Here is a 25,590-nt window from a genome sequence, read left to right as displayed (position 1 = left end):
CCCTACAATGGCGCAGACCTCTATTTCTTTTTGAACAAGAACAACTTTCAATTTTATCATCCTTGCTGGAATCCAAGCCAATGTTCTGCCACAAGATGGATAAGAAAATCTGGACCCTAACCAGCGATGGCCTCTTCAGTGTAAAATCTTGCTCTAAAATAATGGATCAGCTGCTCTATGGTGGTGCCAAACCATTCCAATCTTCTGTTTGGATAAAACTAAGCCCACCAAAAGTGCAACTCTTCCTTTGGCTTCTTGTCCAAGACAAAGTAACCACAAGAGATTTTCTATTTCAGCATGACTACCTAACCCTTCAAGAGTCAAGATGCGCTTTCTGTAATAAAAGCCTGGAATCTACAAGTCACCTCTTCATTCACTGCCACTTCACTTGGAATATATGGATGAAATTGCTTGCTAATCGGGGTGTTTGTAGTGTTTTTCCAAAATCTGTTGATGATATGTGCTACCAATGGTCCTCTATGGTTAAAGGCGAGCAGCAGAATCTCTCATGGGAGCTTCTTTTCTCTTATGTTGTTTGGAATCTTTGGCTTCACCGAAATGATGTTATTTTTAATGACACTGCCCCTAACCTTCAAATATGTTTCTCCATGGTGCGCCAAAGTATTGCTTTATGGCTGAGGCTTGATTCCAACTCTTTAGACCTTAATTTAGAGAATGTTTAATCGGGAGAAGTTGGTTTCTTAGGTTTTTGTTTTGTTCCCATTTTGTTGCTCTCCCTTGTTTCATGCAACAATTTTAATGCTTTCCTTTCCTCTACTTGTTCATCTGATGTAAGTTAGGCTATTATCTTTATAGCCTTTTTTCTTAATAAAATTTCGACTATTAACAAGAAAAAAAATGAAAGAAAAGAGAGAAACTGTATGCAATATGTTATTTCTTGTATTCCATGTTTCTCACAACTCTTTATTTCACTACAAGATTTCACAGTTTTACCGACGGCAAAATTCCGTCGGTGTGTGATTAGAAGTGCGTCGGTGATTTTTTTACCGACGTCATCACCGATGGAATACGTCTGTCGGCTTTACCTTCGTCAGTGATTCCTCATTCCATCGGTATATCAGTCGGAAAAACAAAAAAATCATTTACCGACGGTTTTACAGACGGAACGTGCGCGCCAAAAAAAAAAGATTCCCGCTTGAAATATACCGACGGATTTTCATTCCGTCAGTGAAATTGAATTTACCGACGGACAATATCCGTCGGTACATCAGTCGGTGAATGTATGAAATACCGACGGCATATGTCCGTCTGTAAATTCGTCGGTACTGTTGGAAGCTACTGTTAAATGGCGACGGATTATTTTCGTCGGTAAGTCTGTCGGTGAAAGTTTAAAATACCGACCGAATTCATCCGTCGGTAAAATCCTTGGTAATAGTTTTTTTCTTAATTTGTTTTTAAAAAATTATTTAGGATATATAATATAAAACTATATAAATTAATTGTTATACAAACCAATTATGCAAATAAAATTTTTATTAAACATAAAAAAAAAAAACAAAGTTAAATAATATTCATTACAAACTGAATATGTTTCAAGAAAAATAATAAATGAAGTTTTAAAGGTAAATAATGTTGATTACAAATTAATATAAAGATGATGGAGCTTGAGGAGGAGGAGGAGATCCTGGCGGAGGCTGGTGGTTATACGGCCAAAAAGGATTAGGCGCACATGTTCCGCTATTTGACAATTTCATAATCATTTCGTAAAGCTGGTCATAAGCCGCTTTTTGCTTTTCCTGAGCCGCTTCATACTCCGTTTTTTGTTGTGCTTGAGACGCTTTGAATTGCTCAGACTCCGCTCTTTGTTGTGCATGAGACGCTTTGAGTTGTGCGTACTCCGCTTGTAGGTTGTCGTATTTCTCGTTGAGTTGCTGCAAAGCCACGAACTCCTTAGATTGCGAGCTCGCTATTGACTGGGAGCTCCCAACGGTTGAAACACTACGGGTCGACCGCAAGTTGTCGGCCGTAGTGTTGGAGAGCCCGTAAACCCGATTTTTATCTGGTCCACCTGACGAGCCAACCTCCATCCACAAATCCGGATCGAATTCCGGATGGGTCAAAGTATCGTCCCCGTATCTCTCCCTCAACCGATTATTATAGGTCTCCTGAAAATAAAAATAAAAGTAATCATCATATTCAATATAATAAACATAATAACTTACAAAATAAAATGGTTGAACAAACATACCACGAAATGCTGAGCACGGTTATCAACGAACTGTTGCGCCCCTTTCTGGCGGTCTTGACTCCGCACGTGCGTCTCCACAAACAGCTCCATCGAGCTCGGCTCACGTCCAAGAGACGCAGCCTATAATGAAAAAAGATATATTAACAACAACTGAATTTAACGATATATTTCATTTAAATTAATCTTACCATCCGTTTCGCATGTGCAGCAAACGGAACGGAGCCGCCAGTGTGAGTTGTCACCCCGCCATGAATTGGCCGATTCCGGTTGCCAGCACCGGACTGTGAGCGTCGTGTGAACCGCTCAGACGTCACGTGCTCAAGATAGTGCGGCCATATATCTTCCAGGATGTATATCGGTTTGAAATCCCTCCAAACCGCAACATCATTCCAGCCTTGGAAACCCCTATCCCTCGCGGTTTTTTTTGCCTTTTTCTGTGCTTCATACCAAAAATCACGCAACCTGCTTCACGCAACCAAAAATTACATTTCGAAACATAAATTTTTGTCTAAAAAAAATCCTGTATTGTTTTCGATCTTACCTAGTTGCCGCGTGATTTTCCCACACCCTCCTCACAACAGTGTTATGCTCAATGTCCCAGCAGAATTTGTGCTTTGTATAAATAAACAAGTTTAAATAAAAATAATAATTTATTTACAATTATATTAATAAGCTGAAAATTATAAATTAATACCAGCCTCAAACCTGTTAAACCATGCATTGATTTGAGGCATCCATTAAGGATGCTTGGATATCTGACTCCATTGAAACAATGGAATCTCCATCGACGATTTAAACGCCGATGATATTACTCGGGCGGCTTCAATGTTTGTGAACCTGAAAATAAATGAAATACATTCAATAGTGATTACTTCATAAATTATGTTGTAATTTTTAAAAAAAAAACTAAAACTTTAACAAACTTACATTGAAAGGTCGTCCTTCCACTGTGCCTCATACTTGCAGGTAAATTGATTCCGCTGTGAAGGCACGCCGCCTCTGCGCTGTGAAGTACCGCTGGAAGAGGCAGCATCGGTTGACGGCGCAGGTGGTGTAGGTGCCTCTTCTTGAGAGGCACCTAAGGAAATATCATCCTCGCTGCTAGACGAACTAGCTGCGACCGCACCTGAGCGACCAGCTCTGGTTTTCGTTCTACGCATCTACACAATTTGATACAAATAATTATATAATTAAATTCAAATGTAAAAAAAAAATTCGACAGCACCTTCCCTATACCGGATACTACCCAAATCCACAAACCTGCACATATTAATAATAGTCACAACCAATTTACCCAATCTATACTAATTATTCCAACATATTCAATTACTAATTCTAAGGTAAATTCAACATTAAGAATTACAATTCAAGTAATTATTCAATAATTATGCCAATACAACAAAACAATAAAAAAAAAAAACTCTAGAATAACAATCAAAATAAATGGAAAAAATTAAACACAAAGCATGCAATAATAGAGTAAAACTAATAATTATTCCAACATATTCAATTACTAATTCTACGGTAAATTCAACATTAACAATTACAATTCAAGTAATTATTCAATAATTATGCCAATACAACAAAACAATAAATTAAAAAAAAAACTCTAGAATAACAATCAAAATAAATGGAACAAATTAAACACAAATCATGCAATAATAAAGTAAAATTAATAATTATTCCAACATATTCAATTACTAATTCTATGGTAAATTCAACATTAACAATAAAAATTCAACAAATTAACTAATAATAATTATGCCAATACAACAATAAAAAATATTCAAAAAATTCAAAAAAAAAACTATATACTTTAGCAATGAATTATGCAAAAAAAACTATAGACTTTATCTACATTACAAAAAATACACCAAAACAAAAAAAATAACCAAAAAAATAGCAAAAAAAAACTATTAAAGTAAAATGAAATAGAGAAAACACTAACCTTTTAAACTGACGAAGATGATGAAGAAAACTTGCTAGAGATTGGAGGTGAAAGCTTTGAAGAATGGAGAGGAAAAAAATCAAAAGCTTAAGGTGAGAAACGAAGGAGAAGAAAAAATGAACTGAACGGGCGGTCACTTGAACTTATATGGCAGTTTTACCGACGGCTTCACCGACGGATATAAAATTAATTATTATTTTAATTTATTCCGTCGGTGATGTGTTAAAAATCCGTCGGCAACTTTTGAATTTCGCACCAAAATTTTTAATGACCCTCCATATTTTTCGCGGTCCGTCGGTAATGTTACGCGGGCAGAGGCGCATTTAATGTGCAACCCTTTGAAATTCGCACAGTCCGTCGGTAATGTTGTCGGTAAAATTGATCCGCCGACAACTTACCGACGTATTTAAATTCGTCGGTGTATCCATCGGGGATCTGATGGCATTTCAAGTAATTATTTTCGAACTCACTGTGAAACACCAACAGACTAATTCCGTCGGTGTTGCCGTCTGTAATGGGGTGGCATTTCAAGTAATTATTTTCGAACTCTCTGTGAAACACCGACGGAGTTAAGGCCGTCGGTGTGGCTGTCGGTGATCTGATGGCATTTCAAGTAATTATTTTCGAACTCTCTGTGAAACACCGACGGAGTTAAGGCCGTCGGTGTGGCTGTCGGTGATCTGATGGCATTTCAAGTAATTATTTTCAAACTCTCTGTGAAACACCGATGGAGTTAAGGCCGTCGGTGTGGCCGTCGGTGATCTGATGGCATTTCAAGTAATTATTTTTGAACTCCCTGTGAAACACCGACAGACTAAGTCCGTCGGTGTGGCCGTCGGTGATCTGATGGCATTTCAAGTAATTATTTTCGAACTCTCTGTGAAATGCCGACGGACTTAAGGCCGTCGGTGATCTGGTGGCATTTCAAGTAATTATTTCATGTCACAAAATATATCATCCATCATAATTGTGGCATTTCAACTAATTATTTCAAGTAATAAATATTTTGTGTTTCAAAATATATATATCATTCATAATCTAAATTACATGAAAAAAAGGATTTTACATAGGGCTTCATTTTGGTAGTTAGTCAGAATTTTCTTCTTCTTCGTCATCAATTGAATTGTCATCACCTTCATCGCAATCTTCAATATGAATACCATCTTCTTCATCGATATTTGGTTGTCCGCTAGAGCTCAAAACAAAATTTAACTCCTCTGCGTCAACATCAACAAGACTATCATCGAAAACACGAAAATTTGAATTTTCTTCCAATTCAATCGAAGGAGCAACTCGATATGGTTCAACCACCTCACTAACTTGAAAGACTTCATCTCGCACACTTGTGTCTTCGTTCTCATCCTGAACAACCTCGACACGACCCCGGGGTTTCGTTTTTAAAACGGACAACCAATCCACTCTTGATCGATCCTTTCTAAATGAAGGGGTGTATGTGTAATAAACTTGTTGACATTGCTTTGCGAAAACAAAGACATCGTTTATGTTGCGGAGTCTAGCTTTTGAGTTGATTTCGACCAGACCATAGTGCGGATCAACTCTGATTCCTCTGTCAGTCGTGTCATACCAATAGCATTTGAATAAAAACACTATATTCTTCTCGTTATGATATTGTAGTTCGACGACCTCTTCTAATCTACCATAGTAGTCAACTTCTAACTCACTACTAGTGGATCCCTTAACACAAACACCGCTGTTGTATGTCTTTATTCCTTGCCCGTATTCTTCAGTATGGAAAACATATCCATTGACAAAATACCCATTGTAGCACTTACATTTTCTTTCAGGCCCCAGGCTTAGTGAAGACAATGACTTAGGTGCACTCCTTCCCATTTGATAAACCTTGCATGTAATGTAAATCAATAAACAGTAAGTGAACGAGAATCTCGTAATGACATGCATACGTACAATAATTTTGCAAGTTAGAATGAGTTTGTGATAGTGCTTACATGTGTTCTGAACCACGTGGCAAACTGCTCATCTTGTAATTGAAAGATCTGGGATTCGGTCAGCTGTGAGTTATTGGAGAGCAAATATTGACGATGTTGCCTGCAAGTGATAATGAGTGTATGATATTACAATATATAATTAACAGTATATTACTAACAAAGTTTAATTAGTATAAACTTACTGAATAAAAGGTCTCAGCTCATCACAGTTAAATAGAACATAGTTGTGTGCTTGTTTGAACTCTATTTCCGACAAATATCTTCCTCTTACGGCATTTTTAGGTGTGGGTCGTCCAGTATTGGAGAATATTGACAAGTTCCCACTGGAAGGCACTTCACCTCCATCATCATGCCGTGGAACGCGATTGATTCTTGTTCTCAGATGAGGTTCGAAATAGTACGAGATAAATGTTGAGATCTCCTCAACAATATAGGCCTCACATATCGAAGCCTCAACATGCGCCTTGTTCTTAACCTTTTTCTTGAGATTAAACAAGTACCTGCATTGAAATATTAATCAAGTATTTTCAATTAAGAAAAATATATAAAATACTTTTATATATGAATTACATTGCAACTGTAATATCTAACCGTTCGAATGGGTACATCCATCTATATTGGACCGGTCCTCCAGCTTTTGCCTCGAACGGTAGATGTATAGGGAGATGCTCCATTGAGTCAAAAAATAATGGAGGGAATATCATCTCAAGTTTGCATAGTGTCTCGACGATATTCGTTTGAAGCCTCTCAATGTGATCAACATTCAACTTGTTGGAGCATATATCTCTCAAGAAATGACTGATCTCCATGAGTGCATCCCATATTCCCTTTGGCAACAAATCACGAAAAGCTAATGGGATGAGTGTTTGCATAAACACGTGGCAGTCATGACTCTTCATTCCATACAATCTGCAGTCCTCTATATTAACCAGCCTTGATATGTTCGATGCATGTCCATCCAAAAAACGCAGACTCTTAAGCCATTTGTAGACTAGCAGTTGTGCGTTTTTCTCTAACATGAAGCTTGCTCTTGGTTTTGCGACCCGTGACTCATCATAAACCAACTCCATATTTTTTCGATTACAGTATAAAGCTATATCCAATCTAGCCTTGATGTTGTCCTTTGTCTTCCCCTTCACATCCATGACGGTGTTGAAAATATTCTCAAACATGTTCTTTTCGATGTGCATGACATCAAGGTTATGGTGAAGCAGATTGGTCTTCCAATAAGGAAGCTCAAAAAAGATACTTCGCTTTACCCAATTATGGGTCAAACCAAAACCAGGAAACTTTTGCTTTCCTGATTGAAGGCCAAACACAATGTCACCGTACTCTGAGACAACATCATGCAATTCTTCACCAGAAAGACTCGGGGATGCAACATCTTTTTCAACTCTACCAACAAAGAAATCTTTTCTGTTCTTTCTGTACCTGTGATGAAGTGGCAAGAAGCGACGGTGACAGTCAAAAAAAGAAGCTTTTCCTCCATTTGCTAGCGTGAATGCCTTGTTGTTTTCCATGCAGTATGGACATGCGAGTTTCCCATGCGTGCTCCAACCAGAAAGCATTCCATAAGCTGGAAAATCATTGATAGTCCACATCAATGCCGCCCTCATAAGGAAATTTTGTTTCCTCGATATATCATAAGTCAGAGCTCCGGAGGACCACAACTGCGCCAACTCATCAATCAATGGTCGAAGACAAACATCTATATTCCGCCCCAGGCTTCTTGGACCGGGTATGACAGTAGATAAAAACATGAACTCCGGCCTCATACACATTCCCGGTGGCAAGTTATAAACTGTGAGTATGACCGACCAATAAGAATAAGGAGCAGCAAATGACCCAAATGGGTTGAATCCGTCTGTACACAACCCAAGACGCACATTCCTTGATTCAGCTGAAAAGTGAGGATGAACACTGTTAAAGCGTTTCCACGCTTCGCCATCAAAAGGATGAACCATCACTCCATCAACCGCATGGTGTGCTTGGTGCCATGTCATGTGCTCAGCAGTCCTTGGTGACATGAATAACCTCTGCAGTCTAGGTGTGATCGGGAAGTATCTAAGTTTTTTATATGCCACTAGAGTCTTTCCCCTGCCAGTTCTAGGTTTGTAACGGGAATGCCCGCATGTCATGCACTCGGTCATCTCAACATTTTCAAGGTAGTATAACATGCAGAAGTTAGGGCACATGTCAATTTTCTGGTATCCTAAACCGAGGGGTTTCATCATGGACTTCGCAGCATAGAAGTGCTCTTTCAGCCTGTTCCCTTCAGGTAAAATGCTTCTTGCCCATTCAATAATCTTGTCATATCCGGCCTCACTCAACCCATGATTTGACTTGATGGTGAACACCTGTGCTACGGCCGATAATTTACTGTGGTTCGTGCAGCCATCCCATAATGGTTCGTCAGAATCTTTCAACAAATCAAAAAACCTAGCTGCAACTACATTAGGTTCTTCTTCTACGATTGGACATTGACTGCCATTACCTTGATTCATTCTCATTGCATCCATAACCATATTTCTGTAAGGATTAGTGTTGTCATTTGCCGCTTCATGCACGTTCCTAGCACTAGAAGTAGACCCAACCACCGTTTCTTCCATTCTCCTCTCACTCTCGCTAACAAATACTTCTCCATGTGCATACCAACACTGGTAATTCTCCATAAACCCTCTGTGTAGAAGATGCATCATTACAACATCTGAATGCAGATACTTTTTATTTTCACACTTCCTGCATGGACACCTAATACCGCCTCTAGTAAAATTTCTGGGAATAGATGTTATGAAATTAATAAAACCCTGAACCCCATTACAATAATCCATCCTCCGCAATCCTTGAGGTGAATCTCGATACATCCATGAACGATCATCCATGACTTATATCGAACCTTTATAAAATTATGATGACATCATGTATTAATTAACTAAGTTAGGTAAATAAACTTGTACAAATATTACTTTAACTCGAGATTATCCAACAAACCAATCACAACTTCTCATAAATATTAAATATTCATTATCATTTATCAACGTCCATACGAATTAAAAAATATAAATTTACAGAAATTACCACTCCGCAATACCATTGATAAAACTTTAAACGGGCCCATTAAGCAAGCTATTAATTATTTCAAAATAGCACATTTAATTCGGTAATTCCATAAAGAAATAACAATTTACAAACAAATACAATCTTACAAAATCTAAAACAAACCATAACAGGTACAAAATTATACATTCATATACTACAAGTTTGTTTGAGAAATAACAATAAAACATGTACATCTACTAACAAAATACATATACTAAAAAAACAATAAAATTGACATTTAATTAAATGTTAAAATTTAAAAAGATATAATTACTTACAAAAATTGATAAAATCCATCGGTAAATCAGAACACGCGCGGATGCTGTGACCACAAAACTTCAAGAAATATAACTTGTTGTGCTGATATGAGGAAGATTTTTTTTGGGGGGGGGAGGGGGGGCTGGTTGTTTGCAGATGGGGAGAGTTGGGATGAGGAAGAAGAAGAAGAAATAGGGGATGAGAGGGTCGGCAGAGCTGTCATATATTAACTTTTTCCGACGGTTTTACCGACGGAAACTTCGTCGGTTATTACGCCGGTGATTCTGACGGAAACATAGACATGTCACCGTACGGATCTGCCATTTCAAATCCCTCGGTGAGTCCGTCGGCAATTTAAACGGCGAACCGGTCACATCACTTTACGGGCACTGTACAGGCAGTCGTTTTTGAATCCGTCGGAAGAAAAAAACCGCCAAAACCTCCACGTCAGCGACCCGCCTTTTTTTAAATTCGGAAACTTTTCCGTCCGTAATTCAGTCGGTAAATACCGACGGAAATTTTCCGTCTGTATTCCGTCGGTATTTACCGACTGAATTACGGACGGAAAGTGGCCGTCGGTAATTTCGACCTCAAAATACCGACAGAAAATATTCCGTCGGTAAATCCGTTGGTATTTAGCGAATTTCTGGTAGTGTTTATACACTTTCATTTCAACTAACTACCTATCTAACCAACAAAACTAACTGATAACTGCTTTCCTAACTAACAATCACGTGTGGAAATCATAGTCTTTTGAGACTGCTTCTGCTGCTAGCTCTTCTGTTGCATGATGCATCAGCTGCTGGTGCTGACTTCCTGATTCTATAATATCATTGCTGTAAAAACTCAGCTATGGGTAAAGGGATCCATGCGTTAAACGAAGCATTTTATGAAACATCTAACGCGCATGCGTTAAATGACCTGCAATGTCTGGGTCCTTTAATTCTGAGTAGATTTCTAGCATATCTATATGATATTCAATCGGGGTTTTTGGGGGTGAGGCTTTGGTTTCGGAGACGGGACCGTGAGGTCTCTTTCATCTGTGCAAGCCAGAGACTGTACATAATCTTCGAACCTGTGGCCTGGCTGAGAGTAGCATGTCTCCGTCTAGGGAAGGGAAGTAGCCGTGCCAGTGCCAGGCTCTTGACCAGCCTTGAAAGAACATGAAACCAATACCAATTTCTTTCCTTCTCTAGTAGCTTTATCCTCCTGTTGTTGGACATTCAATGATGTTTAGTAATTGACTGCTCGGAATTACAAGTGAAAAGATTGCGAACGCTAGGGCGGAGCATTACATTGATCATCCAAAATGACACTTGACCAGGAGAGAAGAATCCATGCTTTTTCGGAACAAAATTAAATCCCCCATGCTCCATCTCAATATTTGGAATTGAAGTCATAGATCGATCGAGATCATATTGGGTGGCGGCTCAGTTTAAGGTAGAAAGGCCTTTCTTACCAATTTATTTCTTTCCCTATGGAGAGTAAAAGTAAGAATTATGATTCATTGATGATAATGTTGCTGGATTGGATTCAAATAGCACGGCCGCAAATGTTGAAAACATGCCCGTGTAAGCCATATCACAGTATAAACCGGAGTGATTAGAATAGAAAGAATTTAATATATTATTTTCTTAATTATTTTAAAAAATATCAGTTTTAATAATTATTTTTTAAAATTAATATATTTTTACTTGTGATTCAAATTAGTTTTAAATCCACAAGTCTAATCTTTGTTTTCTTTATTATATATTTTTTAGTCCTTTAATTTTATTTTGTTTTATTTTTGGAATCATTAAGTTAATAAAATTATATTAAAATAATTCTCACATGATTTCATTGCAGTTTTCAGAACTTTCAGATTTGACACACTGGATAAAGTTTAATAATATTTGAAAGTTTTGTCCAAATTGCAAGAGAAGTAAAATAGTTATTATACATTATATTATACAATATATATATATATATATATATATATATATATATATAACTAAAATAGCATCCCTTGTTCATAATTCAGTGTGCAAACACTTAAAAAAAACGTATTTGTTTATGGCCAATTTATTTTTTTGGTCCCTATAATTTGTAAGTTTACAATTTGACCATTAAACTTTATTTCATTTTAATTTCATCTTTCAAAGTTATGTTTTCATGGTTTCATATGCCTAAATATGTTTTGATCAGTGTTCTCTCGACCTAATGTGTTTTAAATATTTCAAAGTTAAATTAACAATTAATTTTACAAAATAAAGTCTTAACTTTTTAAGAAACAAATTAAAAGATAAAAGAATGGAGAAAAAAACAAAAGCCGTCTCCACAAAAGGTAGATAAAAGTTTTATTTGATGACTCAATTTTTAAATTTATTTTTTTATCTCTATTCTTTTAAAGTTGTTATGTTTTAATTCAAAATTTTAATTTTATCATGTTTCAATCTTTAAAAGTTGAGAGATAAAAGAAAAAAATCATCGAAAAAGTTGAGCAGAGAGAAAGTTCTCAGGTGACCAGTTTTTTACCACCAATAACTTTAATTTTGATATTTATAAATTTTATTTTAATAAAAAAAATATAATGGAGATGATTTCTATCTTTAATGATTAAAAACAAAAAGATACAAGTCAAGAAAGGTTTTTTTATCTCATTTTGATTTTGAATTTAAGGTATATTGGAGGGTGTTTAGGGATTTTTGAACTCTCTATTATGATTTTTAAGTGAAAACAAATAAAATATTAAGTTTTTAGAATCCAAATATATTGAATTTTGATTTTTCAATTACCTCTAGTAAATAACATAGCAATGATACGTCGCCCACCTGCTTCAAATAAACAGGCCAACGAATGTCGTATGCCTACTTTAAAAATTTAAAAAAAAAAAAAAAAGGCGCTTAAGCCTTGTCTTCTATGCCTAGGCGGGCATGCGCGCAAGCCTGTAGTCCAAGACCGCGTGCTTTACCTTTCACCTTTTCTTAATTTTTTATTTGTTTTTATAATAAAATGTTTTTTAATTGGTATTATTATGAAGAGGTTTAAAAAAATATCCAATTATGCTTTATTTTAAAAAAATAAGGTTGCATCTTTTATGGTATAATTTTTAAAATTATTTATATTAACCTAATAATGTAATTTAAAAAAATATAAAAATATTTTTTTAAATATTTTTATGTTAAATTTTATATTATTTTCTTAAATTAATTATTTTTTATTCTCTTGTACTTTAGCATCATAATTATCGTGACATTATTTTTTTTAATAAAATTTTCTTTTCATTTGAAAAGTCTTTATTTAAAAAATTATTTTTCTAATAAAAAAAAGTTATGTTTTCACTAAAAAAAATAATTTTCTTAGATAGCCGCATAAGACCGTAGCGGAGCATACTACTAACCTGATCTATTACAAGGGTGTCGATTTTGCTCCCTGACCCATTTAATATTGTGGTAGAAAATTTTAAAAGTGTTTTTTATTTAGAAATATATTGAAATATTTTTTTATTTGAAAAAAATTATTTTTAATAACAGCACATCAAAACAGTCTAAAAATACTTAAAAATTAAAACAAAGAAAAAAAATAAAAATATTTGAAATTTCTTTAAAAGAAAAAAAAACTCATAGAAAATATGCTACCAAGTGCTTAAGAAATAAGAACTCATGTGTCCTTCTAGATGCTTTTTATACTGTTGGTAAATCCTAAAACCGTCAGACATCCCATGCTACAATGTCTTCAGATAGGTAAGATCTCGCAAATCTCTTCAGATCCAAATTAATCTGTCGGTTCCCAACTGACAAAATTACACCACAAAAATAGAACGATGTCATTTGATAAACAATATAGTGATTGCCCTTCAATTGTCATCTGGTGCTCTCTCTCTTTATTTTATGCTGCAACTTTCTCTTGCCTGAGATTTGGTCCGATGGGTCTGTCTCATCATGACGATCCATATTCTTGAACTTGATCATTGACAGAGTTTGATATCTTGATGGGAGCCACAAACATGGAAGAGTGTGAAGGAGAGAACAAGTAAATAGGAAGGAGAGCATCGGCACATGCAAATCACTGTGGCATTTAATGAGTGATGACCCTTTAAAGGCTAAAATGAAAAAAAAAATAGTAGGACCATGTACATGGGCAAGCGATCCTACAACTCACATGGGCAAGATGGAGACGTTAAAAGCACCAGATTTCTGAAAAGGGGCTTGCAGAAGCTACTCCATAAAGTTACATACACGAGTTTCTGTCTTTGTTGGGCATGGTAGAAGGTAAATGATAGGCCTGCCATGCTCTTCAGGCAAAGATAAACCCCAGAGAAAATCCTGGCGAAAGGGGTACTGGTGCGATCTTTTTTGCTGCTTAATGGCTATTAATTGTATCGCCAGCTTTTAGTTTTAGGAGATGGAAAACATTTATCTAGTAGTTGGTATTGGTAACTGTACCAAATATGCACGACCATGGACCAGGTGTGTTGGGTGCAAACCATCCCCTAATAAAAGCAAACAGGTGACTGACTAGCTAAGAGATGCAATAAAATGGGGGTTAAAGGAGTACCCAGCGACACTTAAAAGACACTAATCATTACTGTAATGGTTAATATAATGATCATTATATAGTTGTGAATTTCAGGATCCGTATGATTAGTTGAGGTACACGCAAGTAAGCTTGAATATCCATATTAATTAAAAAAAAACAACGGATGCTTTTTAAAGAAAAGAAAGATGAAAGCTACAGCAGATAAATTTAAACTAGTATGAAATTTGGGACTCTTTTTTAAAGCAATGCATGGCTGTGATAGACTAGAATTGATGTAGCTTAAATTTATGATGGTGTTATGAAATTAACAATTTAGTTGTTGGACAGAAATGGTCATTCAGTGTATAGCGCTGCACCATTTCTTTCTACTTTACACGCTTTAAGGATGATCTCTTTTTCTTTTTCATGTTTTTCTTTCTCGTTCTTCGTAGTGAAACCCCACTTCAATATTAAATAAATATATAATATAATATAATATAAACAAAATTATCATGTTAAAATTCTTAGTCTTCAATTTTCATATATTTTTTTTGTTTGTAGAATTCAGTATTAATTTCAAATATGTCTTTCTTGTTTGTGTTTGTGGTATATATTACTGAGTCTATTATATATAATTGAAATACTTAATATATTTTGTTTTTAATTTAAGGTAAATTTAACAAGATTCATTTAATAATTTTAACTATTTAAAATAATATGTTTTTAAACTTTATTTAATCAGAAATTCTATCATAATATACTTTCTTATATTTTTATAAAATTTTAGCACAATCTAATATATAATTTAAAAAATATATTGATCACATAAAATTGATAAGCATATATTTTAAAACAAATTCAGAATTTACTTGATTTGCATCTTATTTATTCTGTTTTACACAAGGTTGTCAATTTCGTTCCGTTCCGCCCGGAATAGCCGAAACATTCCATACCAATTCAAAAAACGGAACAAAACGGAACAAATTTCATCTCATTTTAAATCTCGGTCCGTTCCGGATTTTTCGGCTAAATTCCGCCCGAAACGTTCCGGTTCCATTCCACATGTTCCGTTCCGCTCTTGAAAAGCCATTGAATCAAATTGAACCTTATTCAATTTAATTAATTAAACCACCCAATTATAAAAAGCTCTTTTTTATTACTATTTTCTATAACAATGATATTAATAATAACATTGAAAAATATTATTACTATTTTCATTAACAATGATATCAATTTTTTAAAATTAAATTTATCACTAATATATATGGTTTATATTCATGTTGTTTTTTTCATGTTTATACTTTGTAGGAATTTGAGCAAAACAAGGGATGCTTTAGATTTCATTAGCCTTAATAACATTGACCTAACTTTATATTTAAAATATTTGTGTTAAAACATTTTACTTTCATAATATTTTGATATTTTGTTTAAGTTGAATTACTTTAAGTTAAAGATCTATTTATTCTTAACTATTTAGAAATATTTTAAATTTTGAAATTATATTTGTTTAGCATTGTGTTTGTATTGCATAATTTATAATTAATTTATCTTGAATTTGAATTATGTTTGTTGAATATATATATATATATATATATATATATATATATATATATATATATATATATATATATAAAAACAGTACAACCTCGAAACGGCACGCCGAAACACTCTGAAACTGAAACATTCCGTTCCAATTGAAAAAATAAAACACCTACCGAAACGGAATTGACAACCTTGGTTTTACATTGCTGAAAAAAAAAAAAAAAAAACCTGTCTGTTTCTCTATCGACAGTTGCTTGTCGTCTTTTGATGGTCTTGCAGTTTTTAAAGACAAAACTTCTCTGAACTTTTAAACGGCAAACCCTTAAAATTTCAGATGACTTATTTGGCTTTGGCTCTTTTACTAGTCGTCTTGATCCATCAAGGATGTTTTCATTTCCATGTTGAAGCAGGAGATGGTTTCATTAGAACTAGAGGAGTGCATTTCTTGTTGAATGGTAGCCCTTACTATGCAAATGGCTTCAATGCTTACTGGTTGATGTACACAGCTTCCGATCCATCTCAGAGACCAAAAGTTTCAGCTGCATTTCGTGAAGCAGCTAGCCATGGTCTCACTGTGGCCAGAACTTGGGCTTTTAGTGATGGTGGTTACAGACCTCTACAGTACTCCCCTGGATCCTACAATGAACAAATGTTTAAGGTCTCTTGAAAGTTAATTTCTTTTTAGCTATGCTTGCTCTTATAAATCTTCAAAAGTCGCAATCTTGCTTAATTATCTCGATTTTTATCTGTTTTTCCTTTTACAATTTGTAAAGGGGCTGGATTTTGTTGTAGCTGAGGCTAGAAGTTATGGGATCAAGCTCATTCTGAGCTTTGCTAACAACTATGATAGCTTTGGAGGGAAGAAGCAGTACGTAAACTGGGCAAGAAGTCGAGGGCAGTATCTGTCATCTGATGATGATTTCTTCAGGCACCCCGTTGTCAAGGGTTACTACAAGAACCATATAAAGGTCAGAGTCCTTTCTCCCTAAACTTACTTTTCTTTTCAGATTTCAGATGCGATCTGTTTTTATGTTGATCGTGCATAGTATCTGTATGCATATGGATTCCTCTTTTTTCCCTCGTAGGCGTTCGTGGCATGAATTTCTTCAAATTTGTATAATAGATTGAAGAATCAGAAACTTGCCCTGTGTTTTTGTCTGATATGTTCTTAAAGTTTGAATGGTGTTTCCAGAAAAGAATTAACTTGGTCATGAAGAAGCATTTCTGGACCTCTTCTGTTTATGAGACGTGATGCGTATAAAGTCAGTTATTAACTTATCTTAGATTACATTTTGTTTTGCAGACTGTTCTTTATAGATACAATAGCTTTACTGGAATTCGTTACAAAGATGATCCAACAATCATGGCATGGGAGCTTATCAATGAGCCTAGATGCACATCAGATCCTTCTGGAAGGACTATTCAGGTTCATTGACCTCCCCTCTTCTTGTTGCCTTTTCTTTTTTTCTTCGCTACCAGTAAACCTAGAGCCTTACCTTGTAGTTGTACGCTTCATTATTATAGTAACTAGGGCATTCTAGCTCTGGTTTACTTCCAACTGGCCTTGATGGATCCTTAGCATGCCCCCACCAAGTTTCATCGATTGCGTTTCTATTTGCACTTCAATTTTCTTGGTCCGCCTTGATTAGTGAACGTTTGGCAAAAAAAGGTTAGGTATCACCAGTAAATGACCGTTTACTTTTAGCCCCACCTTAGTAAGGGTAAGCCTTAACGAATTCTAGAGCTGCCAGAGCGTTAAAGGTAAGCCTTAATGAATTCACTGATTTCATTTAGAATGGTATACAAATGCACAATATTCGTGCTTACTGTTGGTCTCTGTGCTTGTTGATATAGGCTTGGATAGCAGAAATGGCTTCCTTTGTGAAGTCAATTGACAGAAATCACTTGCTGGAAGCTGGGTTAGAAGGATTTTATGGACCTTCAACACCACAGAGGAACAGTCTCAATCCTGGTTTGAAGATAGGAACAGACTTCATAGCAAATAACCGCATCACTGGAATTGATTTTGCAACAGTCCATGCATATCCTGATCAATGGTAACTACAACCTAATAAGAACTTAAGCGTTTGCTATACTCAAGAGAATCATATAGCGTTACGAAAGAGATCTATGATCTTTATATTGAGTCCTTGTGGAGCCAATACTGGTTAAAAACTCAGTGGCCGCACCAAATTGGCTAATTAAATAACCACACCTTAATTAGCCACACCGAATCGTTTTTTTATCTTACACGGTTTTTATGCTTGAGCAGGTTATCCAGCTCTAATGATCAAAACCAGCTTTCTTTCTTGAACAATTGGCTGGATACCCACATACAAGATGCACAAAACATTCTTCGAAAACCAATTCTTATTGCAGAATTTGGAAAATCTTGGAAAAACCCTGGTTTCAGCACATACCAGAGAGACCTATTGTTCAATACCGTGTACTACAAGATATACTCATCGGCTAAAAGAGGAGGTGCAGCTGCTGGAGGCCTGTTTTGGCAACTTTTAACTGAAGGAATGGACAATTTCCACGATGGTTATGAGATAATCTTGGGGCAACCTTCCTCAACTGCAAATGTGATAGCTCAACAGGCACACAAGCTTTATCAAATTCAAAAGATTTTTTTGAGGATGAGAAACGTGGAGAGGTGGAAGAGGGCACGAGCCGCTAGGGCTAGGAGGGCTCATTGGCGGCGTGGAAATGGAGGCAAGCGAATAGGAAACTGAAAGGATCGTGCCTTTCATGTGTGAAAACGTTTTGTGCCGAAGTACAAGCTGTTGTGTTTTGAGTGTAATCACAGTAAGGTTCTGTGGAAATGGCTCCTCTCTTAGAGATGAGTGTTTTCGTCCAGGAGAGTAATCAAGTCAAACACAGTAGTAGTATTATTATACGAGAGCAACTTCTCAGTCTCTATATTTTGATTCTTAAGACTTTATTTTCATGGAAGGTATTGCCAAGACAGGCCTGATCAGGTCCAGTTACATCGTTGATTGCCTATCTTTTTTATATTCATTCATTGTTAAGGATGTGTTTGGACCGAGTTCCCTCTAAAGAAAGGGGATCCTCTCCACGCTTAAAATGATGGTCAGACAACTCATAAAGGTGATCGTTGAAATGGTAATAAAAACAAGCCCAACTCACTCGACTCGACTCCTTCAAGCTCCCGCTCTGCCAAGCACCATCGGTATCCTCCTCCTGCTTGAGAGCCTTTTTGTTCTCCGCCATGTTTTGCTACCCTTCACACGCTTCATGATAATCTGCTGCTTCAGCTGGTTAGGCCTTGGCAGTTAGCAGGAATTAAGAAGGCATGCTCCCCTTGTTTAATTGTTGTTTCTTAATAGTTTAGATGAAAAAAAAAAAAAAAAACTGTATACAACCATAAAGCTTTGGAATTTTATTTGTCGGATCTTGTTTGGGCTCTAATATTGGGACATAAACTGGAGAGTTCATCAACTCCTGCCCAAAAATGGGACATTAACTAGAGAGTTAATCTCTTCCTTCCTCCTCTCCTCCTCTCTCCTCAACTTGCCCCATGACACCCTAGGATGAATTTTATTTATTTATTTGTTTGTTTGTTTGAATGTTCTTGCTGTGTAAACAATGGGCTAAATTACCCAAAATTAACCATAGTTTTGGGTCAAACAAGATTTAGCCCTTCAGCTTTAATTTTATGAACTAAAATTGAGCTCCTGCAGAGCAAGGCTAGGCCACACTAAACTCGAGAAAAATGTCATTCTATGCAGGCAAGCATATCTAGTCATTCTATAGTAAGTAAAGTTTCATCAAACAGAAATCAGATTAGGCCCTTTCAAAACACTAAAGTCAGATCAAATTATGCATGTTATAGCTTTGAACCATGTTCGGATTGCAGGAAAACTCTAAAAGAAAAAAATATATACATCAACTTATAAGTCCAAACTAGCCCAAATGCCCTAATAACACAAAATTCCGAAACAGTAAACTCGCTAGTAAGATGAAATTTGACAGTTTCTACAATCTATTTTACTAGGATCTCAACTAATTGTGGTTTTACACAAGTTTTGAATCTTCAAAGCGACAACCTTCTTTAATAACTACGTGATCCAACATATACCAGTACTCCCCACACATTGACAGGATCACCATGTGTCAATTTCATTTCACAATCTATGAATCCATATTTTGTTTGGTCAATAGCTCGATAGCAACAAGCTGTAAGGCAGTAACAACAAATACCTTTCTATCACCGTTTTGTACATTGATGCATAATGCAAATGAACATCGAAACTCACCCCGGGCTAATAACATTAATGCATAGATTAGCATCCAAAATAATTCCTCCTAGGTTGAGACCCTTCTGGCAGGGATCACCATGTTTCAACATATCAATTCCCTTGACCTTAGTTTCATAGCTGCGCAGACTTGCAAGGGATACAACTTAAATACAGAACAAACTAAAATCAATGAGACTATTGGCCATCCCCGGATAGAAAGCTCTCTTTTTAAAATGTTGAAAATGTTAAGATGGACCTGATAGCGTTCGTGCAGGTATCAGCAAGGCCTTGAAAGCACAAAAAGGCTAGAAATATGATTCCAGATGATCAATGACCCAAACCAAAATTAATCACCTCCCAGATCACCAGTAAGGCAGCAATGAATTATTATGATGGTAACCCTGCAATCTAAGCAGGCAGGAAAATTGCTAGGGACAAAAGCAAGAGGTTGATATTCACAAGATGGCATATAAAACCTTTTTATTCTCCTGTGACATGACATCAGAGTCTATTAATTGATCAGATGATCATCAATTAGCTGTATCATCATGCTCTGGCGCATGAGAATCACTGGCAGAAGAAGATCCTCTCATTGCTGGGAGATACGACCATGCCAAGGCTGTTGTGCCCAGTGTAATTGCAGCAGCAATTGAGCCCCAAATCCACTTCTGCCTCCTTTTCCTTACCTGCCTATTACGCCGTGCCATTTCTACAAAATAAGAAGCCATATATTACAAGACCAATAATCTAGCAATAAATACAATGGGGCTCCAATTAAAGCTAGTACACCTTAAAAAGCTATGAGATGAGCATGCTTCAAACAGGAAATCTCAACAATTTTCTTAATTCGCTCTTGCTCAAAAGCTCCTCACTCTGCACATTTAGAAGGAAAGTAAGGACCGATGTTTTCAAAACAAACCAAACTTGCCAATCAAATTGTACTACAGAAAACTGGTTAGGTCACTGAGTCCGATCAACAGTACATACAGATAATGGTGCAACCACTAGCCAGTCAATCTAGGACAGCAATTTATGAACTGCTTAAATGTTGACAACAATGTTTCAAGCTTTCTAGTTGACTAGATCAACAAATTGAGCAGGAATTTCATAACCAGTTTCATCAATCCCTAGCAGCTATAAGCCAATTACCACCAAACCAGTTCCATCCTTCTATAAGTACACCTAATATCTTAGCTTTCTTTTCTTTGGGTCCAATAACTCACATGGTTTTAGAACATTGGCTTGAAGCAACACACTAAGGAAATTAGAAATGTAGCTATAGTTTTTCTTGATTCCACGAGCACCCCCAGTTCAAAATAAATGAGAAAGCTGACAAAAGAAACCTTAAAACATTTAACAAAAATCTCACCTATGACTTCTTGGTTCCTCTGAGACATTTCTCGATTCACAGCCTCATAATAATGAAGTCGATCCCACAATCGAGCAATTTCAAAGTTCTTTTCTTCAACCTGAGCTTCCAACTCTATCTCCACCTCAGCTTTTGCTATGCCCCTTCCTATAGATTCTGATACAAACCGAGCAAGATAGATTTGCTGGCAAATCTCCTCTGCAGGATTAGAATCTGATGGCTGATCATTCTCTGGCACATCAACAGGAAAAGCAGGGAGGGATAACCCTACCAGAGCCAATTCTTGCCTGATTCTCTGCCACTGGTTTTGCATATTAGTCAAAGCCTCCTCTGCTTGCTTCCGCTTCTCTATCTCCATTAACAAACTCAATCTCATTTCACGCAATTCAGCTCCACTGAGATGAGGAGAAGGAGAAGGATGTGGCCCACTCTCAGAAGATAGTTCTAGCAATAGTAATAAACAAAAGTGAGCTTCTGCATTCTGTTATGACTAGTACACACAAATTTGTTACACTACTAATTTTGCTAAAAGAATACAGAGATAGTTTTGGGAAATGATAACGCTTGAATTCCTCATTTTAAACAGCCGCTTATATTGTATTCATAAGAGTAAACAGCCAAAAAATAAGGCAGAACCAAAATATGTGTTCTTCAATAATAATAATATGCCAGAGTAAAGAGGAGAAGACAAACAATACAAAGCATGCATATAGCAAATGAAAAGACACAACAAAAAGTATAGAAGAGGTAAGAAGAGCAATGGCTCCCCCAGCACCATAGCTGCAGCATGCTATGAGATACTACTTAAATATGGCAGATTAAACACAAGATGCCAAACAGTATGATGCATGAAAATAACAAAAGGACGGAAACGCACTATAACTTTTCCAATAACCAGATGATCTACCAAAGTAAAACAGACAGAAAGAATAGAGTAAGACATGAACACCCAAGTACCTTCCCAAGCATCATAAAACTCTCCTACTGGTATAGCTGCAGTAAGCTTCATAGAACACTCAGCTGCAGTGGTGTCCTCAACATCGGTGTTACTAGTATAACTCATTGAGTCCTGTGGATCAAAGAAATCATCAACGTCTCCATCTCGTTCCCCATTCTGCTCAGTTGGCTTCAACACATCCTTTTCCAAGGTAAACTCCGTCCTTGTATTACTAGTCCCATGTTGCATAGTACCACTCGATATTTCCCCATCAATCTTTCCATTAACATGCGCCGCGTTGATAGTATCATGATGGACACCATTTACAACATCCTCTTTACTAAGACTCCCATTTACAACATCCTCTTTGCTAGGACTCCCATTGACAACATTCAAAAGCTCACCTTCAACAGAACCAGGGATGAAAAAAGTAACTGAATGGCCATAACTTGAATCAACAAGCTCATTTTTTCCATTATCCACATTCCCATTCACCTCATCTTTCTCCAATTCCTTCTTCCTAGAAGCTACATCATCCTCTGAAAAGCTCTTCAAAAGGCGTGGCCCACGTCGCTTATGATTAATTATATAAGGCGAAGGAGGAAATGAAGATGGCGAATCAGGAAGTGGGGTCGATTCGGGAGTCGCATACAGCGAAGGCGATATTTGAGGACGATTACCTTTCCTCTCTACCACCGACGCACTATTCCTCCTCTCTAGGTTTGATTTGGGTAAAGGTGGCTTCGATTTTGGTGGAGGAGGCTTCGGTTTCGGCACTGGATAGTTGTCGTCCGAACTAGGAACTGACTTGTCGACAAATTTTGAAGCTCCAGGTTCTAACAACCTATCCAAAGCTATTGCAGGAAAAGATGGCATCCTTCTACAACACCAAATCAAAAATCAAAGCCAGAAACTTGAAATCAGAGATTAGTTAATAAATTAACCCCAAAAAAAATTCATAATCTAGAAGCTAAATAGCTAAATAGAAAAACACATGATTTGTCAAGTAAATAAGGGGAAATTAGTGGAAATGAAACAAATTTAACTTAGATTGCTTATAGAATCAAAAAATTCAAGCTTTAGATACAATTATTCAATGCAGTACATTAACAATAAAAAATCATTTCTAGACAAGACAAACTTCTAGATTACAAAAATAAATAATAATAAATTAAAAAAAATAAGAAGCAAATTCCACCCAGCTTTTTAGATGGCTGCACAATCAAAGCAAGTGAGCCCCAACTATGATTTTTAATAGAGACCAAAACGACACCGTTTTGGTAGCTGAAAAATGGTGTCAACATCAGGTGATGGTATAAAGAAAGAGGAAATGAAGCTAGAAAAAATTACCTTGATAACGAAGGAGCTGAGAGATATAGAGAGAGAGAGAGAGAGAGAGAGAGAGAGAGAGAGAGAGAGAGAACAATAAACTGGGAGAAACCCTAAAAAGAAAAATCAGGTGGTGGTATTAAGAGAGAAGAGAAGGATCAGGGAAGAGTCGATAAAGATTATTTCGTGCAGAAATAAAAGGAGAAGAAACGAAACGACATGATATTGGAAGGAGTGATAACATATGGTGGTGTCGTATCGTAGATTGAAATTCACGACTCTTCCCTGTCCATGAAGAAGGGAAGAGGGAGCAAAGGCCGCTTGCTGCCCAAGTTTCTTGGGGTTTTTCCCTTTTTCTTTGTTATTGCAAAGAGACAGATCGCCTATCTCGTTTCTTTTCTTTTTGTTCTCCGCAAATATTTGAATTGGCCTTCGGATTAGAAAATATCTCTCACACGTACTTCCCACTTTTTCTGTATTTTTATTTTTTATTTTTTATTTTCTCACGCAGCAGTTCAAATTAATTACCACCTTATTACCTAATTTACTATAGTTATTTAAAAATCGTTTCCCTCCACTGTAGTTTTGAAACTCGGCTGAATTTAGTGTGTCTATCCAAAATTGGAATAGAATCACGTTAAAAAAAATTAAAAAAAAAAAAGAAAAATCTAGTGAGTTGACCATAGAGTGGTTAATTTGGAAAAACTCGATAAAAAATCTGGTTGTAACTTGTTAATTTTTATCTTTTAGTAAAAAAATATCATTTTGATTTAAAAAAATTAACCCGATGACTCAGTCGAAACCCAAAACCCAGACCAGATTTAAAAATTATGCTCTCAACTATATCCTACTCTCTTGCCACTCGCATTATATAAGTCTATTTGGAACATGATTATTCCATGTTTTTTAATTTAAAATTAAAAAATAATTATATATTTTTAAAATTAAAAAAATTATTTTATAAAGTATTTTTTATTTGAAAATATATTAAAATAATATTTTTTATTTTTAAAATTTATTTTTAATATTAATACATTAAAAACATTTAAAAATATTAATTTAAAATAAAATAAAAAATTTAGAAAACATTTCACAACCGCGGCAAAAGACACACGCTTTAAATTGAAGTGAGCATTTTAATGTGCTCGCTGGCTTGTTAATGTTAGAATAAAAATTTAAATTTCCTGCACTTTTTTGGGTAGTTACAGCTGGCAGTTAGGTTTCAAATAAGAGTGTTTGACCACGACCACGGGACCCTTTTTGGTGTTTGGGATAAATGTTTGCTCAGTTGGTGTCTCCTGACTGTTTGGAGATGTCGTATTGGGGTTCTGGATCAAGAAATTGATGTCGTTTTTGGATCCCGGGTTGCTTAAATTTCGCTGTGTTTTTATTTTACAATAGAGCCACACCACACTCGACTGTTCTATTGTTTTGTTAAGCTTAGCATATGAGGAGATTGGACAAGCAAGGCTTATCATTCGCTTCCTTAAGCTATTAGTTCTTAAAAAAATAAAATTTAATAATGCGGATGTCCGGACCAGTTTACATGCATCTCAACTAATCTCATAGGAAATTAATAATCATATAAGTGTGAAAATTAAAAATAAAATCATTCTAACTCCTTTGATACGAGTGTGAAAATACTAAAACACTTAGGGTTTTTAATATAGCCATTCAACAGTGTCTAATTTTTATTTTTTTTAATTTATTCCTTAAATTTTTTTCATAGTTCAAGGCTTATGGGAAATTTGATGGCTATCATTTAAACTTTCACTATCCAGATCTACCAAAGAAAGAAAAATAGAATAGCTTTGAACGCTTATTTTTTAAAGATGAGTGGCAACTTGGTAGGGTGAATATTTTTAAAAAATGAGGGTATGCAACAACTCTTTTACTTGTATATGTGGAAAGTAGTGACATGTTAATTTTTTATTATATAGATGGCCTTGTTATAAGGGGATTTCAAGACCCGAACTTCTTCATTAATAATATTTTTATGTTTTTTTATTAAGAGTTTGAACTATTTGCTAAATATGTTGGATTATGAATGATGTTATTTTATAGCACTAATGGCCCTACAAGGTGTTTCACAAAGGGGCAATGGACAACTCATGAGCTAATCAAGTATACTATACCATGTTGCACTTGAGGTCGTGGCCTAGCGGAGGAAGGG

General features: G+C 35.9%; 2 protein-coding genes across 4 annotated transcripts; one reads left to right on the top strand and one right to left on the bottom strand.

Annotated features, from left to right (window-relative positions):
• Positions 1-15,775: 15,775 nt before the first annotated feature.
• On the top strand, positions 15,776-18,510 carry LOC133695315 (mannan endo-1,4-beta-mannosidase 7-like). Its single transcript, XM_062117241.1, has 5 exons — positions 15,776-16,178; positions 16,294-16,488; positions 16,824-16,946; positions 17,375-17,577; positions 17,793-18,510. The coding sequence occupies exons 1-5, from the start codon at positions 15,855-15,857 to the stop codon at positions 18,253-18,255; spliced, it is 1,308 nt and encodes a 435-aa protein (XP_061973225.1). The 5' UTR covers positions 15,776-15,854; the 3' UTR covers positions 18,256-18,510.
• Positions 18,511-19,723: 1,213 nt separating this feature from the next.
• On the bottom strand, positions 19,724-23,831 carry LOC133694719 (uncharacterized). 3 transcript variants are annotated; one of them, XM_062116390.1, is made up of 4 exons: positions 23,439-23,829; positions 22,109-22,968; positions 21,152-21,595; positions 19,724-20,491 (listed from the first exon to the last, which is right to left on the bottom strand). In XM_062116390.1, the coding sequence occupies exons 2-4, from the start codon at positions 22,962-22,964 to the stop codon at positions 20,313-20,315; spliced, it is 1,479 nt and encodes a 492-aa protein (XP_061972374.1). In that variant the 5' UTR covers positions 22,965-22,968; positions 23,439-23,829; the 3' UTR covers positions 19,724-20,312. The 3 variants fall into 3 exon arrangements, with proteins under 3 accessions (XP_061972374.1, XP_061972375.1, XP_061972376.1); XM_062116392.1 differs by having other exon boundaries at positions 20,459-20,655; positions 23,439-23,831; XM_062116391.1 differs by lacking the exon at positions 23,439-23,829 and having other exon boundaries at positions 22,109-23,307.
• Positions 23,832-25,590: the final 1,759 nt, after the last annotated feature.

Source organism: Populus nigra, chromosome 5 (genome assembly GCF_951802175.1).
Source record: "Populus nigra chromosome 5, ddPopNigr1.1, whole genome shotgun sequence".
Classification (NCBI taxonomy): domain Eukaryota; kingdom Viridiplantae; phylum Streptophyta; class Magnoliopsida; order Malpighiales; family Salicaceae; genus Populus; species Populus nigra.
Note: the sequence above shows the minus strand (reverse complement) of the source record. Positions and strands in the feature narration are given on the sequence as shown.